The following is a 16,970-nucleotide window of genomic DNA, read 5'->3' on the forward strand; positions in this document are numbered from 1 at the left end:
TATTATTACTACTATTATTATTTCTATTATTAATAATAATAAAGTTTGCCTATTGTTCTAATGGAAGTAAAGCGCTCCCGTGTAGCGATTGTTAGTACTGCAGCACCTCGCTATTCATTATGGATTTGCACCGCCTCCTTGTGGTAAATGTCAGAACTACAATGGGGCAGCACAGTGGCTAAGCAAAGTGTAGCGCTGCCTTGTGGTCATTGCCAGAACTACAGTGCTCACAGATACACAGAATATAACTGGATATAACATTTATAGGTAAAATTGATCCAGGGAATATCCGATTGCCTCTCGGGGGATCAGGAAGGAATTTTTTCCCCTGCAGGAGCAAATTTTATCATGCTCTGCTGGTTTTTTTTGCCTTCCTCTGGATCAACTTTGGGTGTTGGATTATACATTTTTTTTTTATGGTTGAACTGGATGGATGTTTGTCTTTTTCCAGCCAGACGAACTATGAAACAGATGGGCCTCGTTCACACGGCACGTATGCATCCCTGCTCCACGGGAGGGCCGTTTCTACTCGCACTGGTGTTCCGTGGATCCCCATGTGGCCAACCCCAAGGAAAACAACTGGGACACCACCGCTGCTCCCAACGTGACATCCGTGCCGATGCGGGTACACAGCACTGAACACACCCGGGGAACACCCCCCACTCCCATCCCGCCACCGGGCTTACCCCCCCATTTTAAGAAGGCCTTACTCTTTGTGTAACCGCAAGTAACACGGGAGAAACTGATCTGGGAAGCAGGAAAAGTTCCTTTTATATGTCCCAAATAATTTCCTTGCCCTTAAACAAAACCCAGGAGCCCAGGGTTAATGTAGACATCGGGGGAGTGGGGGGGGTGACCATCAGAATCACTCAATGCCACCAAACAGCACCACCTTGGGGGTCACCCTGTGGCCTGCAGCCAGAAATGCTCATTGTGCATGTTACTCATGTGCACCATCCAGTGGTTATTGTTAGAACGGCAACTGTTGGTATTGATTGCGCAAGCACACCCTCTTGTGGCAGCTTTTAGAACTGCAGAATTGATCACAGCCACATGGCGCCATCATGTGGTTAATGCCCAAACTACAGTTGTCAGTTTTTGTTTCTAAAATCATTAATTGCACCGTCTTTATTACAGGTACTTATATTGCGCTATCAATTTACATATATATTGTACATTCACATCAATCCCTAACCCTTTCGCTGCCATGGCCGTTTTTGCATATTTTTTGTACACATTTATTTATTTATTACAGGTACTTATATAGCGCTGTCAATGTACTCCGCGCTTTACATATATATTGTACATTCACATCAGTCCCTAACCCTCAAGGGGCGTACAATCTAAGGTCCCTAACTCACATTCATACATACACATACTAGGGCCAATTTAGACAGGAGCCAATTATCCTCCCAGCATGTCTTTGGAGTGTGGGAGGAAACCGGAGTACCTGGAGGAAACCCACGCAGGCACAAGTAGCACATGCAAACTCCAGGCAGGTGGTGCCATGGTTGGGATTTGAACCAACGACCCTAGTACTGCCAGGCGGAAGTGCTAACCACTGAGCCACTGTGCTGCCCATGTTATGGGGGTGAACATGAGCACCTTCCAATCTGACACCACTATTCATTTATTGCCCACGGGTGCCAACACGTGATGACATCATCAAGCATGGCCACACAACGGCGACACACTGTGGTCATCCTTAGAAATGCAGCCATCGCAATTTTTTATTCCCAACCGCACCAAGAAAGAGAAGACCAAAAAAACCCCCAAGAGAGTGGCGGGAATTCTCTTTATTACTCGCTCTGCAGAGAAAGATTTGTGCTAAAGCAAAATTAGAACGTTTATTATTTTTAGGTCCGACTCTGAAACGGGATTCTGGAAGCCGGACTGCGGCCCGTGCGTATCCTGCATGCGGGACTGCGGGGGGCGTGTTTTCCGATTGCTGGAATCTGTAACATGACGATCCAGGTTGCTGGAGTTAGCGGTGTGCGATTTCTGATCGCTGGCCTCGGCGCCATGCGTTTTCTGATCGCTGGCCTCGGCGCCATGCGTTTTCTGATCGCCGACCTCAGCCGTGTGCATTTTCTGATCTCTGGCCTCGGCGCCGCGTGTTTTCTGATCACCGGCCTCGGCGGTGTGCGTTTTCTGATCACCGGCCTCGGTGGTGTGCGTTTTCTGGTGTTTCTCAAGATACACCTTCACTGTGAAGCTCTTCCCACATTCGGCGCATGAGAACGGCCTCTCCTGTGAATGAACTCTCATGTGCGAGGCCAGGTACGACTGGTGGAGGAAGATTTTCCCGCACTCTGAACAAGGAAAAGATTTCTCTCTTGCATGAACCCTCTGGTGTGTGGCGAGGTGCGACTGGTGGACAAAGCATTTCCCGCACTCCTGACAATGAAACGGCTTTTGGTCCACGTGAAAGCTGCGGAGGTGGGCATTGAGCTGTCCTTTCAGGGTGAAACATTTTCCGCACTCTTCGCACGAGAACGGCTTCAGCCCTGAATGGACCTTTTGGTGACTGATGAGCTCGGCCTTCGTGATGAACCTTTTCCCACACTCCGTACACTCAAAGGGGCGCTCCCCTGTGTGGAGCTTCTGGTGCCTTTGAAGCGGTGGCAACTGTTTGAAGGCCTTCCCGCACTCGGCGCATGCAAACGGCTTCTCTCCAGTGTGCACGCGCCGATGAGTTCGAAGCTGTGATTGGCCCGTGAACCATTTCCCACAGTCAGGGCAGGGAACGGCACCATCGCCGGTGTGCAGCCTCTGGTGCAGAGCCAACTTTTTGCTGCTCGGAAAACATTTTCCGCATTCGGGGCAGGGAAAAGGCTTGTCGCCAGAGTGGATTCTGAGATGTTCGATGAGCCTGGACTTAAACGGGTAACGTTTTCCGCACACGGAACATGGAAACGTGCCCTCCTCTGTGTGAACGATCCTCTGATGGGCGCTCAGGGCGAACTTCCATATAAAGCGTTCCCCACACTCCTGACATGAAAACGGCTTCTCCCCCGTGTGGACTTTTTGGTGTCGGAGTAGCTGAGACTTCTGTTTGTACTTCTTCCCGCACTCTGGACACGCGAATGGGACATTACCACTGTGGGACAGGTAGTGTCGATTGAGAGAAGAATTCGTGGTGAAGCATTTCCCACACTGAGGACATTGATGTGACGACTTCTTATCGCTGTGAACTTTCTGGTGGGCAGCGACGCACCACTTTGTCTTGAAGGTCTTCCCGCACTTGGAGCAAGTGAAAGGCCGCTCGCTGGAGTGAGTCTGCTCATGCCGATCTCGGTTGGTCTTCCCTTGGAAACATCTCCCGCACACCGAGCAGGCAAATGGTTTTTCTCCGGTGTGAACTCTCAAATGAGCCAGGTAATGGGATCTCTGCAGTAATCCCTTCCCGCACTCAGGACATTTGTATTTCCGAGGTTTAGGGGCGACACATTCCTCCTCGCGGTTGGAGGAAGCTGGAGAGCTGGCTGCACTGTGGTGTCCTGAATGGTGGTCTGGAGTGAAGGACTCTTCTGAGGAGTCTTGCGTGGTGCTGTCTTCTTCTGGGTCACCATCTTGGGACACAATGTAACGCTCCTCCGTGTCGTCACCTGTTGAGGAATACCGTATTATTATGCAGAATCAAACAATGCAACTTATTGTAGAGTTTTCTAGCAGTCCCCCAATATGGCTCAGTAGTCAACATTCAGGGGTTCTCCAGAGGCAACCAGATATGGCCTAATAGCTGGTGATGACTTGGTGGTCACAACTGTAGCCATGTGGAGGAATGATCCCAGTGTGGGGAAAGCAATAGCTGTTCCCAAGGCCACCTCATTTCCAAGGACCTGCCAATACGGCCCTTATGCTACCCGAATATAATGGGCTCAATGGCCTACAGTTGGCACCACACATGGTACATGAGATACGGCTCAGAGTTTTCTAGTTCATAACCCATATGGTTCAATACCAGATATGGCTCGCTGGGATTTCTTAGCACCGATTACCCAGTCAAACCGTTCAGCTCACCCTGGAAGTAGCAAGACCGTGGAGAGCAGGCTGTCTAGATTTGGGATTTAGATCCCAAGGTACAACAAGGAAAGTTCCACCAAAACCATTCAACGTATTTGAGGCTTAGTGTTCCCTAAAGGAAATGGCTGACACATGGCTCCACAATCTCTAGAAGGACTCAGGTATGGCTCATCGTTCTCCATAGGAACTTAGATATGGCTAGGTGGCCTCCAGACGGACTCAGATATGGTTGTGTCCTCTAGGACTCATAAATGGCTTGGTGATCTCTAGATGGACTAAGATATGGCTCACTGTTCTCTAGAAAACTAAGACATGGCTCAGTGTTCTCTAGAAGGACTCAGATATGGCTCGGTGGTCTCTAGAAGGACTCAGATATGGATCAGTGTTCTCTAGAAGGACTAAGACATGGCTTGGTGGTCTCTAGATGGACTCAAGGTTCTCTAGGACCCCAATATGGCTCAGTGTTTTCTAGAAGGATGCAGACATGACTTGGTGGTCTCTAGAAGGACTAAAACATGGCTTGGTGGTCTCTATATGGACTCAGATGTGATTCAGTGTTCTCTAGATGGACTCAGATTTCTCCATAGGAACTTAGATATGGCTTGGTGGTCTCAAATATGGCTTGGTGGTCTCTAGAAGGACTCAGATATGGATCAGTGTTCTCTAGAAGGACTAAGATATGGCTCAGTGTTTTCTAGAAGGACTAAGACATGGCTTGGTGGTCTCTAGATGGACTCAAGGTTCTCTAGGACCCCAATATGGCTCAGTGTTTTCTAGAAGGACTCAGATATGGCTCAGTGTTCTCTAGAAGGACTCAGATAAGGCTTGGGGTTCTATATATAGACTCATATATGGCTCAGTGTTCTGTATATGTATATGGACCAGATATGAAACAGTGCTCTATAATTTACACCATGTATGGCTCAGTGCTCAATACCCAGCACCAGATATGGCTCAGAGCTTCCTATCTAACACCAGGTATGGCTCAGTGATCCTTATCTAATACCAGGTATGGCTCAGTGATCCATATCTAACACCAGGTATGGCTCAGTGATCCATATCTAACACCAGGTATGGCTCAGTGATCCATATCTAACACCAGGTATGGCTCAGTGATCCATATCTAACACCAGGTATGGCTCAGTGATTCATATCTAACACCAGACATGGATCAGTGATCCTTATCTAACACCAGGTATGGCTCAGTGATCTGTATCTAACACCAAGTATGGCTCAGTGATCCATATCTAACACCAAGTATGGCTCAGTGATCCATATCTAACACCAGACATGGATCAGTGATCCTTATCTAACACCAGGTATGGCTCAGTGATCCCTATCTAACACCAGGTATGGCTCGGTGATCCCTATCTAACACCAGACATGGATCAGTGATCCTTATCTAACACCAGGTATGGCTCAGTGATCCCTATCTAACACCACGTATGGCTCGGTGATCCCTATCTAACACCAGGTATGGCTCAGTGATCCCTATCTAACACCAGGTATGGCTCAGTACTCTCCTACTGACGTGAAATACAGATTTGATTTTCAGAGGTTATTAGATTTGCCTCCCTCTTTTCATCTTGGTACCTGATATGGTTTTATCTTCTCCATTGGACATCCAACACGGCTTACTGGATTGTATTAGTAATAAAGTGGTGATCATGTGAGGGGCAGATCCCACCTCCTGATATCAGAAATGGCCGGTCTGAGGTCACCTACTTGATGTGGGGGCAGATCCTACCTCCTAATATCAGGAATGGCTGATCTGAGGCCACCTACTAGATCTGGGGGCAGATCCCACCACCTAATATCAGGGATGGCTGGTCTGAGGCCACCTACTTGATCTGGGGGCAGATCCTACCTCCTAATATCAGGGATGGCCGGTCTGAGGCCACCTACTTGATCTGGGGGCAGATCCCACCTCTTAATATCAGGGATGGCTGGTCTGAGGCCACCTACTTGATCTGGGGGCAGATTATACCTCCTAATATCAGGGATGGCCAGTCTGAGGCCAACTACTTGATCTGGGGGCAGATCCTACCTCCTGATATCAGGGATGGCCGGTCTGAGGCCACTTACTTGATCTGGGGGCAGATCCCACCTTATATCAGAGATGGCTGGTCTGAGACCACCTACATGATCTGAGGGCAGATCCTACCTCCTAATATCAGGGATGGCCGGTCTGAGGTCATCTACTTGATCTGGGGGCAAATCCCACCTCCTGATACCAGGGATGGCCGGTCTGAGGCCATCTACTTGATCTGGGGGCAGATCCCACCTCCTGATACCAGGGATGGCCAGTCTGAGGCCACCTACTTGATCTGGGGGCAGATCCTACCTCCTAATATCAGGGATGGCCGGTCTGAGGCCACCTACTTGATCTGAGGGCAGATCCCACCTTATATCAGAGATGGCTGGTCTGAGGTCACCTACTTGATCTGAGGGCAGATCCTACCTCCTAATATCAGGGATGGCCGGTCTGAGGCCACCTACTTAATCTGGGGGCAGATCCCACCTCCTGATACCAGGGATGGCCGGTCTGAGGCCACCTACTTGATCTGGGGGCAGATCCTACCTCCTAATATCAGGGATGGCCAGTCTGAGGCCATCTACTTGATCTGGGGGCAGATCCCACCTCCTGATACCAGGGATGGCCGGTCTGAGGCCACCTATTTGATCTGGGGGCAGATCCCACCTCCTAATATCAGGGATGGCCAGTCTGAGGTCACCTACTTGATCTGGGGGCAGATCCCACCTAATATCAGGGATGGCCGGTCTGAGGCCATCTACTTGATCTGGGGGGCAGATCCTACCTCCTAATATCAGGGATGGCCAGTCTGAGGTCACCTATTTGATCTGGGGGCAGATCCCACCTCCTAAAATCAGTGATGGCCGGTCTGAGGCCACCTACTTGATCTGGACTGCTCATCTTGTCCACGGTCAATATACAGACATGCCCAACAACTGTCTAAGCCAACAGATATCTTCCACCACATGAGGAGACAAGGTCACCGGGAAATGTAAATCTTATTAGGAGGGTCCACATCTACAGAAAACCTGAACACCAGAAGACCTACCCGAACCCGGATCTTCTGAGTATCTCACCTGAGCCAATGGCTGCCAAAGTCTCCTCCTCCTTCACTGTCAGCAGCACCTCAGTCTCCTCTTCCTTCACCTCGTCTTTAACGATGACGATCTTGAGGTCTGGCAGGTCTTCGCTCTGGACAGAGAACAAGACATTAATCTTCTCCTCGGCGGAGAACCTGGGGATGTGACCCAACAGACACGCTCGTACATCATCCACCTGATAGTGGTGAGGACTTTGCTGCAGACAACCCTTACAAGGCGCGGTTTTGGCTTTTTCTCTGGAGGAGTCGCGAGGTTTTCTGCATCTCGCCAAAGGTTTCTGGACATCGTTGCCACCTGCCAGGGACGGAAAACAACAGTTTCTTTAAAGCCTGTTTGCCGACAGCTATTAACCCCCCTCCCCCCCAACCCATCCTGCACCTTTTTTTCTCCGCCTTGTGAAGCAAATTCTAGTCCCCTAATTCCACCCTCAAGCAGAACCCTCATCCCCCTGCTCCTGTCACTGGCTCAGTAACCCCCCCACCCAGGTCAGTTACAGACTTGGAGTATGTCAGTCCCAGTCATGTCCTCAGAGTTACAGAACCAGGTGAGCTACAGAAGAGGTGGGAGGGGCTGTGGTCTTATTATGAAGGGGTGGGCAGGGCTGTGGTCTTATTATGAAGGGGTGGGCGGGGCTGTGGTCTTATTATGAAGGGTTGGGCGGGGCTGTGGTTTTATTATGAAGGGTTGGGCGGAGCTGTGCTCTTGTTAGGAAGGGGTGGGCGGGGCTGTGGTCTTATTATGAAGGGGTGGGCGGGGCTGTGGTTTTATTATGAAGGGTTGGGTGGGGCTGTGGTCTTATTATGAAGGGGTGGGCGGGGCTGTGGGCTTATTAGGAAGGGGTGGGCGGGGCTGTGGGCTTATTAGGAAGGGGTGGGCAGGGCTGTGGCTTTATTATGAAGGGTTGGGCAGGGCTGTGGTCTTATTAGGAAGGGTTGGGCGGGGCTGTGGTCTTATTAGGAAAGGGTGGGCGGGACTGTGGTTTTATTATGAAGGGTTGGGTGGGGCTGTGTTCTTATTATGAAGGGTTGGGTGGGGCTGTGGTCTTATTATGAAGGCATGGGCAGGGCTGTGGTCTTATTATGAAGGGTTGGGTGGGGCTGTGGTCTTATTATGAAGGGGTGGGTGGGGCTGTGGTTTTATTATGAAGGGTTGGGCGGGGCTGTGGTCTTATTATGAAGGGGTGGGCAGGAAGGTTTCTTATTATGATGGGGTGGGAGGGGCTGTGCTTCGTATTAAAAATAAGTGGGAGGGGCTTTATTTTTATAAAGAAATAGGGGGAGGGGGTCCATGTTTCTTATTATGAAGCAGTGGGAAGGGTTGTGTTTCTAATTATGCAGGAGTGGGAGGGGCTGTTTCTTACTATAAAGAGGTTGGAAGGGCTGTGTTTTCTTATATAAAGAGGTGGCGGGGGGGGGGGGAATCTGTGTTTCATATTAAGAAACAGTGGGGTGGGCTGGGTTTCTATTTATTAAGGAGCAGGAGGGACGGTTTCTTACTATGAAGAGGTGGTAGGGGCTGTTTATTAAAAAATAGTGGGAGGGGCTATGTTCCTTATTTTAAAGAGATGGGGGGAGGGGGCTGTTTCTAATCATAGAGTGGGAGGGGCTGTTTCTTATTAGGAAGGAGTAGGAGGGGCTGTTTATTATAAAGAGCTGGGAGGAGCTATGTTTCTTATTATAAAGAGGTGGGAGGGGTTGTGTTTCTTATTAAAATATGTGGGAGGGGCTGTATCCTATTATAAAAAGGTGGGAGGGGTTGTTTTTCTTACTATAAAGAGGTGGGAGGGGCTGTGTTTCTTATTATAGAGGTGGGAGGGGCTGTTTCTTATTATAAAGAGGTGGGAGGGGCTGTTTCCTTATATAGAGGTGGAGGAGACTTTGTTTCTTAATATAAAGAGATGGGGGGGTCTGTGTTTCTTATTAGGAAGCAGTGGGAGGGGCTGTGTTTCTTATTATAAAGAGGTGGGAGGGACTGTACTTGTTAATATAAGGAAGTGGGTGGGGCTTTTTTAATATAAGGAGGTGGGTGGGGCTGAAATTCTTATTAAGAAGAGGTGGGTGGAGCTGCAATCCTATTTATAGCACAGGCAATCATCATGTCATTGTTGTGAAAGCTCCGCCTTCCACTTAGCTTTGAAAACTTTCAGCAAGTGTCTCAGTATCTAGAGTACAGGAGCAGGTGAGGATCCGGGCCCCAGAAGGGATGGCAGTTCTGGAGCCCCGCTTCCATTCACTGACCTACAGACACTTGCTTTTCAAGTCACAAGGAGGACTCCACCAGGGAACGGCACAGCTGGTCTAGGAGGATTGAGGTGGAGCTCCTCACTGGAGATTCAACACAAACCGGAAAAATAAATGGACATAGGACACTACTCACTGATCTCCATCAGAAGTTCCTCCTCCTTATATGGCCGACCAAACCCCACACGTCTCTCCTCTACTTCCACTTTAATATTACTTGGAATGTCCACCTGGAGCTCCGCCTTAAACGGAAAGGAAGACAGAGTGAGAGCTGAAGAAATATTAAAAATTAACACAGAGAACCTCAGCTGCACCTACCTGATGATGGTGAGGGATGTTGTGATCTTCCTGTGTGGAATCCCGGGAATACAGAGGACGGGGACATCTCTCTGGTGGGTTCCCATTACTGGATCCCTCTGTAGGAAACACACACACTGACTGAATCCATTGTTTCTATGTGTTTATCAGATGATGGGGGATCTAGGTGGATCCTCCGTACTGTTCTCTCCTTTACAATAAAGTCTCCTCTTACCCGGTGATGTGAGGGCTGGTTGGCTCGCCATAACTGCTGGGACCTCAGCTGGTTGGGGAGTGGAGTCACCCGGTTTGGGGCCCCAGCTATTCACACAATGACTGGACAACACCTCCCCCGATCTTCTGGGTGACGTCTAGAATCCTATGCTCTTTTTTCCTGTATGAGTGAGGTGAAGGCCATGTGAGGGTCATCTGACTTCACCAGAGAACTCTGCAACAATACAGAAAGAGTGATGTCATGTGACCTCCCAGAATCCTCCTCACCTCTCCGGTCAGGTCTGCGCTTTATTAATAGAGATGAGAGTGATGTCATGTGACCTCCCAGAATCCTGCTCACCTCTCCGGTCAGGTCCGCGTTTTATTAATAGAGATGAGAGTGATGTCATGTGACCTCCCAGAATCCACGTCACCTCTCCGGTCAGGTCTGAGTTTTAATAGAGATGAGAGTGATGTCATGTGACCTCCCAGAATCCTCCTCACCTCTCCGGTCAGGTCTGTGTTTTATTAATAGAGATGAGAGTGACGTCATGTGACCTCCCAGAATCCTTCTCACCTCTCCGGTCAGGTCTGTGTTTTATTAAGAGATACGAGTGATGTCATGTGACCCTCTAGTTAAAGTGGACCTGCCATCAGATATCCATATCAATGTGTCCCCCTTCCAGGTATTTATTGCCTCTCACAGAGGTTAAGAAACTCCCCAGACAAAACCATCTTCTTTTCTGTCCAGAAGGACAGCGCCATCTGTGCTCAGGCATCGCGTAGGGCACAGGTGTCAACTAGCGGCCCTCCAGCTGTTGAGAAAATACAAGTCCCATCATGCCTCTGGGAGTCATGCTGTTAACTGTCAGCCCTTCAATGCCTCATGGGAATTATAGTTCCGCAACTGCTGGAGGGCCACCAGTTTGACACCCCTGGGGTAGGGTGACCCTCTAATTCCTAGAGAGGCCGGTTCGGAAATGACACAACCACGTAAAGCCTGGCACCTGTACAGTTCTTGGCTGTTCACAAATATCTGACACTGATCAGCCCCTGCTGCAGCCTCTCACCTTGTCACTGGGTACAACATTACAATGAGTAGTCTGAGTGATCGCCAGGAGAGAGGAGACTGAGGAAATGCTTCTTTCTGCCTGCAGCAGACTTATGACATCATCTCAGCCTAGACACAGTCACTGGCTGGGGTTCAAGGACAGTGTCTGTACTCTGTGTCTGTGTACAGTTACAGTCCTTTAATGGACTACAGAGGCCACCATTGGTTGTATTTACACCATTCGCCCAAAAAGTGAGGATCATTGTACCCCCAACCCCTCCCCCATGCCTCCTTGACCTAAAACAAGAATAAGAATGATAAGTAATTTCAACGTCACCTGACTAGAGGCAAAACATTGAGAGCTGACCTCTGATTGGCTGCCCTATACTCTATAATATACTCTATGCGCACAGAAAGCTCAACAGAAGACACTCACCACTTTTCCCTCTTCTAGAGCCCAGGAAATTCCAGCCCCGCCCCCCTGGACCTTTCCCCGCCCCTTTTCCGCCTCGTGCGTTCCACGGCTGATACCCACATCCAACGCCAACATGGCCGCGCCGGTACCGGAAGTTGCTGTGACAGTCCGGAACGGAGTCTAGTCTCCTCGCATTCTTCTGAACATTTAATCATCCTGGAGAACAGAATAATCTCAGTGCGCACCGGTCCCGAAACTGAAGTCCTGGGCTCTGTATTACTTATTTCCGGTTTGTGCGGTCCACGGCGCCCAGAAACCGGAAGTGACTCGTATGGCAGTAGAGGGGGTGTTTCTGTTGTGAGGGAGGGCCAACTGTGGACGGCAGCCATTTTCTTGTGGCCCCAGCGTGAATAAACAATAGGGCGGCCATTTTGTCGGAGTCCAAATACTATAACAGACATTTTTCTGAAGCCCAACTCTTCCTTAGGTTGTATGGACACCAATCTACAACCTAGGAGGCCACACAAGGATCAGTCTGACACCCACTGGGAGACAGTGCAGGGCATATTGAACAATTTAATGGTTCAGCTTATCCTCGTTCAAAGGGGTTCCTGTGATTGGAATTTTCAGGGTGACCTGGCTCATCCCTCCCTTTGTCGGATGCAGTTGTAGGTACAGATCTGAGGGTACGTTGCCTTGGCTCATCAGGGAAATCCTACAGAGACAGCAGAGGGTTTCATAGAGGATAGACATCTTCCCGCCCGTTACCTTCAAGGAGCGTCTGTCCATTTGTGGCCTCCTAAGGTCACGAAAGAACTGGAGAACGATTTATTGATGCGTTCACAAATCAGAGGGTAAATACGACCTTCTGCTCCAGTCTGGAGAATTCGGGAGGGATTGTGTTCACCAAATTGTCCGGATTGGAGATAGAAGGTTGAAGGTGTCACAATCGCAGCGTCAGACCCCAGACCTTCTCACCAAACTCGTGACCGAAGGACTGGCCAATCTAAAACCGTTATGTGACGTGCGTAACAATACCACGCCCAGCTGCACCCTGCCCAAAGATTTTCCATCTAATGGACTACAATCTATGTACCTGCAGCCTGGACGTTATTGTTACTGGGTCAGGTTAATTATGCAATTAACCCCTTTACACTGCCACCACCTCCTTTTGGTTCAGAGAAAGAGGAAACTCGCAATATCGCTATAACATTATAATAATTGAAATAATCGCCCGCATAACCCGGTCATTGACACAGGCCGGTTACACAGAGAGTTAAACCAACAGTAGCGTCTCCTTTGATCAGTGTTTCTCAACTCCAGTCCTCATGGACCCCCAACAGGTCATGTTTTCAGGATTTCCCTCAGATGAAACAGCTGTGGTAATTACTAAGGCAGTGAAACTGATCAAATCACCTGTGCAAAATAATGGAAATCCTGAAAACATGACCTGTTGGGAGTCCATGAGGACTGGAATTGAGAAACACTGCCTTAGAGGCAGGGATTCGTAAATTGCAATTAAGAGTTATAGAAACAGTTCAACACTTTCAGAAGAAAGATTTATTACTAAAAGGGTCAAACAGGTGCAGTAAAATATTTACAGAGAAGATGTAACTAAGATTTATATAAACAGAGCATAACAGCACAGCAAACAGATAACAAAGAAATTTAGGTAAATAAGTACTTGCCAAATAAATGCCTGGGGTTAAGCAGCTTCAAGTTTCATGAGCTCAAGGGTGATTGGCGTTGTCTCTACTGCTAATTTCGGTGACGCATGGCAGGAGACTTTGCTTTTTGTCTGTAGATCTTGTGACACAGACCGTTCATCTCTCTAACTCCACAGACGAGAAAAAAAACTCTTCTTATCTAAGACAAACACAAAACGCTGCAAACTATGCAACCAAATCAATCCATCAAAAAGTGTCAGACACTCAAAAGGGATCTTCAATATTTCCAGATCATACAGCTGCACCTCCAGTAATGTTGTGTACCTTATCCAGTGCAGAAAATGCAGCAAAGGATCTTATGTTGGCGAAACAGGACAGAAGTTGCAAACAAGGATGAATTTGCACAGACATACCATCAAGGAACATAAAGAAGATGACCTATGCACACCTGTAGGACACCATTTCGCACAACCAGGCCACACAATGGGAGACCTCAATGTTTTAGTACTTAAAGGAAATTTCAAATCCATTCAGGAAAGAAAAACTTTTGAACTAAGAATAATAATTCTATTTGACACAAGTGATAAGGGCATTAATTTGGACATGGGATTCCTCAATCATTATCCGACATTTTTATGACTATTAGCCGTAGCTTGACTCCCTCTGTGTGAGTGTAGTACCCCCCCCCCCCCCCTCCCCCCTCGCTTTGACTGCATCTTATCTCTAGCTTTTTTTTTTTTTTTTCTTTCATCTCTTCTAACATTCTGCTAACTTTGTGAGTAGTACTGCTTAGACCTTGAAGAAGGGGACATTCCCCGAAAGCTTGTCCTCAAAATTGTATGTTGGTGCAAATAAAAAAAGTATCACGGACAGTACTCAATTGTTCCTATCACAGCCAAACCAATACCTTATTTGTCAAAAGAATTGTTAAGAAGGCTCAGTGTCATATGCTGCTTGCATTCCTGAGGGAGGGGAATGAGGAGATACATGAAACCTCCAGGTGTTCGCATAAGAGTTTAGGAGAAATACCCAAAATGTATACGTTTGAGGCAAAATGGAGAACCGCACCTCTCCCTGTGGGCATGATCGTGACAGAAGGTGTTCGGGCCAGAACTCATACCCTTATAGATCCAATAGAATGAGAGTGTCACGTATGTAAGCCACCAATCCTCTGAGGGCTAGAGACTGGTGGCCATTTAATCTTGGCTCCTCCCCCAACGGATACTTGGCGCACTCTCAGGAGTGAAGTTGGCTCATAAGGTGGCCCCCTAAAAGATCTGATGGGTAAAAACCACCCTTGTGAGCGCTGACACTGCCTGCTCTCATCTCTCCTGTAAAAATGGAAGGACCACTATATCGACCTATCAGAACACTGGAATATTTCTTTGTGATAAAAATCCCCACTGGTGGCTGGAGTGCTCACTAACCCCGATCCGTACAGGTGATACTCCCATTTCAGGTAATTCATCTTTGGTTGGGAACCTTTTTGGGCGTGTATATTTCTGAAGAGCTCAATGTGGGAGACGGCTCAGTGGTTGGGAACCTTTTTATGCGAGTATATTTCTGAATAGCTCAACGTGGGAGACGGCTCCTTGGTGGGAACCTTTTTGGACGAGTATATTTCTGAATAGCTCAACGTGGGAGACGGCTCCTTGGTTGGGAACCTTTTTGAACAAGTATATTTCTAAAGAACTCAACGTGGGAGATGGCTCCGTGGTTGGGAAAATTTTTGGATGAGTATATTTCTGAATAGCTCAATGTGGGAGACGGCTCCATGGTTGGGAACCTTTTTCGGCGAGTATATTTCTGAATAGCTCAACGTGGGAGACGGCTCCGTGGTTGGGAACCTTTTTGGGAGAGTAGATTTCTGAATAGCTCGACGTGGGAGACGGCTCAGTGGTTGGGAACCTTTTTGGGCGTGTATATTTCTGAAGAGCTCAATGTGGGAGACAGCTCCTTGGTTGGGAACCTTTTTATGCGAGTATATTTCTGAATAGCTCAACGTGGGAGACGGCTCCTTGGTGGGAACCTTTTTGGACGAGTATATTTCTGAATAGCTCAACGTGGGAGACGGCTTCTTGGTTGGGAACCTTTTTGGACGAGTATATTTCTGAAGAACTCAACGTGGAAGATGGCTCCGTGGTTGGGAAAATTTTTGGACGAGTATATTTCTGAATAGCTCAATGTGGGAGACGGCACCGTGGTTGGGAACCTTTTTCGGCAAGTATATTTCTGAATAGCTCAACGTTGGAGACGGCTCCGTGGTTGGGAACCTTTTTGGGAGAGATTTCTGAATAGCTCGACGTGGGAGACGGCTCAGTGGTTGGGAACCTTTTTGGGCAAGTATATTTCTGAATAGCTCAACGTGGGAGATGGCTCCTTGGTTGGGAACCTTTCTGTGGGAGTATATTTCTGAATAGCTCAATGTGGGAGATGGCTCTGTGGTTGGGAACCTTTTTGGGAAAGTAGATTTCTGAATAGCTCAATGTGGGAGAAGCTCCGTGGTTGGGAACCTTTTTATGCGAGTATATTTCTGAATAGCTCAACGTGGGAGACGGCTCCTTGGTGGGAACCTTTTTGGACGAGTATATTTCTGAATAGCTCAACGTGGGAGACGGCTCCTTGGTTGGGAACCTTTTTGAACAAGTATATTTCTAAAGAACTCAACGTGGGAGATGGCTCCGTGGTTGGGAAAATTTTTGGACGAGTATATTTCTGGATAGCTCAATGTGGGAGACGGCTCCATGGTTGGGAACCTTTTTCGGCGAGTATATTTCTGAATAGCTCAATGTGGGAGACGGCTCCGTGGTTGGGAACCTTTTTGGGAGAGTAGATTTCTGAATAGCTCGACGTGGGAGACGGCTCAGTGGTTGGGAACCTTTTTGGGCGTGTATATTTCTGAAGAGCTCAATGTGGGAGACAGCTCCTTGGTTGGGAACCTTTTGGGAGAGATTTCTGAATAGCTCAACGTGGGAGACGGCTCAGTGGTTGGGAACCTTTTTGGGCAAGTATATTTCTGAATAGCTCAACGTGGGAGATGGCTCCTTGGTTGGGAACCTTTCTGTGGGAGTATATTTCTGAATAGCTCAATGTGGGAGGTGGCTCCGTGGTTGGGAACCTTTTTGGGAAAGTAGATTTCTGAATAGCTCAATGTGGAAGATGGCTCCGTGGTTGGGAACCTTTTTGGGAGAGTAGATTTCTGAATAGCTCAATGTGGGAGACGGCTTCGTGGTTGGGAACCTTTTTCGGCGAGTATATTTCTGAATAGCTCAACGTGGGAAACAGCTCCGTGGTCGGGAACCTTTTTGGGCAAGTATATTTCTGAATAGCTCAATGTGGGAGATGGCTCCGTGGTTGGGGACCTTTTTGGGCAAGTATATTTCTGAATAGCTCAATGTGGGAGACGGCTCCGTGGTTGGGAACCTTTTTCGGCGAGTATATTTCTGAATAGTTCAACGTGGGAGACAGCTCCATGGTTGGGAACCTTTTTCGGCGAGTATATTTCTGAATAGCTCAATGTGGGAAACGGCTCCGTGGTTGGGAACGTTTTTGGGCGAGTATATTTCTGAATAGCTCAATGTGGGAGATGGCTCCGTGGTTGGGAACCTTTTTGGGACAGTAGATTTCTGAATAGCTCAACGTGGGAGATGGCTCCGTGGTTGGGAACCTTTTTGGGAGAGTAGATTTCTGAATTTCTCAATGTGGGAGACGGCTACGTGGTTGGGAACCTTTTTGGGAGAGTAGATTTCTGAATTGCTCAATGTGGGAGACGGCTCCGTGGTTTGGAACCTTTTTGGGAGAGTAGATTTCTAAATAGCTCAATGTGGGAGACGGTTCAGTGGTTGGGAAACCTTTTTGGGAGTAGATTTCTGAATTGCTCAATGTGCGAGATGGCTCCGTGGTTGGGAACCTTTTTGGTTAGCACC

At 48.2% G+C, this 16,970-nt stretch overlaps 2 protein-coding genes across 5 annotated transcripts in view; one reads left to right on the forward strand and one right to left on the reverse strand.

Annotated features, from left to right (window-relative positions):
• Nucleotides 1-16,970, forward strand: part of LOC149453441 (uncharacterized) — a 283,142-nt gene that overhangs the window by 31,309 nt on the left and 234,863 nt on the right. The window lies entirely within an intron of this gene.
• Nucleotides 1,782-11,653, reverse strand: LOC149453443 (uncharacterized). 4 transcript variants are annotated; one of them, XM_089688305.1, is made up of 7 exons: nt 11,498-11,653; nt 9,934-10,146; nt 9,720-9,817; nt 9,538-9,643; nt 7,337-7,455; nt 7,138-7,252; nt 1,782-3,608 (listed from the first exon to the last, which is right to left on the reverse strand). In XM_089688305.1, exons 2-7 carry the CDS (start codon nt 9,962-9,964, stop codon nt 1,828-1,830), a joined length of 2,250 nt encoding a protein of 749 aa, XP_089544431.1. In that variant the 5' UTR covers nt 9,965-10,146; nt 11,498-11,653; the 3' UTR covers nt 1,782-1,827. The 4 variants fall into 4 exon arrangements, with proteins under 4 accessions (XP_089544431.1, XP_089544428.1, XP_089544429.1 ...); XM_089688302.1 differs by having other exon boundaries at nt 7,328-7,455; XM_089688303.1 differs by lacking the exon at nt 11,498-11,653 and adding an exon at nt 11,399-11,456 and having other exon boundaries at nt 7,328-7,455.

Source organism: Staurois parvus, unplaced genomic scaffold (genome assembly GCF_062004578.1).
Source record: "Staurois parvus isolate SC_StPar_1 unplaced genomic scaffold, SC_StPar_1.0 ptg000449l, whole genome shotgun sequence".
Classification (NCBI taxonomy): domain Eukaryota; kingdom Metazoa; phylum Chordata; class Amphibia; order Anura; family Ranidae; genus Staurois; species Staurois parvus.

Coding starts and splice junctions, on each gene's coding strand:
- LOC149453443 (XM_089688302.1), bottom strand. CDS start 9,964: ATGGCGAGCCAACCAGCCCTCACATCACCGG. Junction 9,818..9,933: donor ACCAGCCCTCACATCACCGG/GTAAGAGGAGAC, acceptor TGTTTCCTACAG/AGGGATCCAGTAATGGGAAC. Junction 7,456..9,537: donor GGAACTTCTGATGGAGATCA/GTGAGTAGTGTC, acceptor CGTCCCTGGCAG/GTGGCAACGATGTCCAGAAA.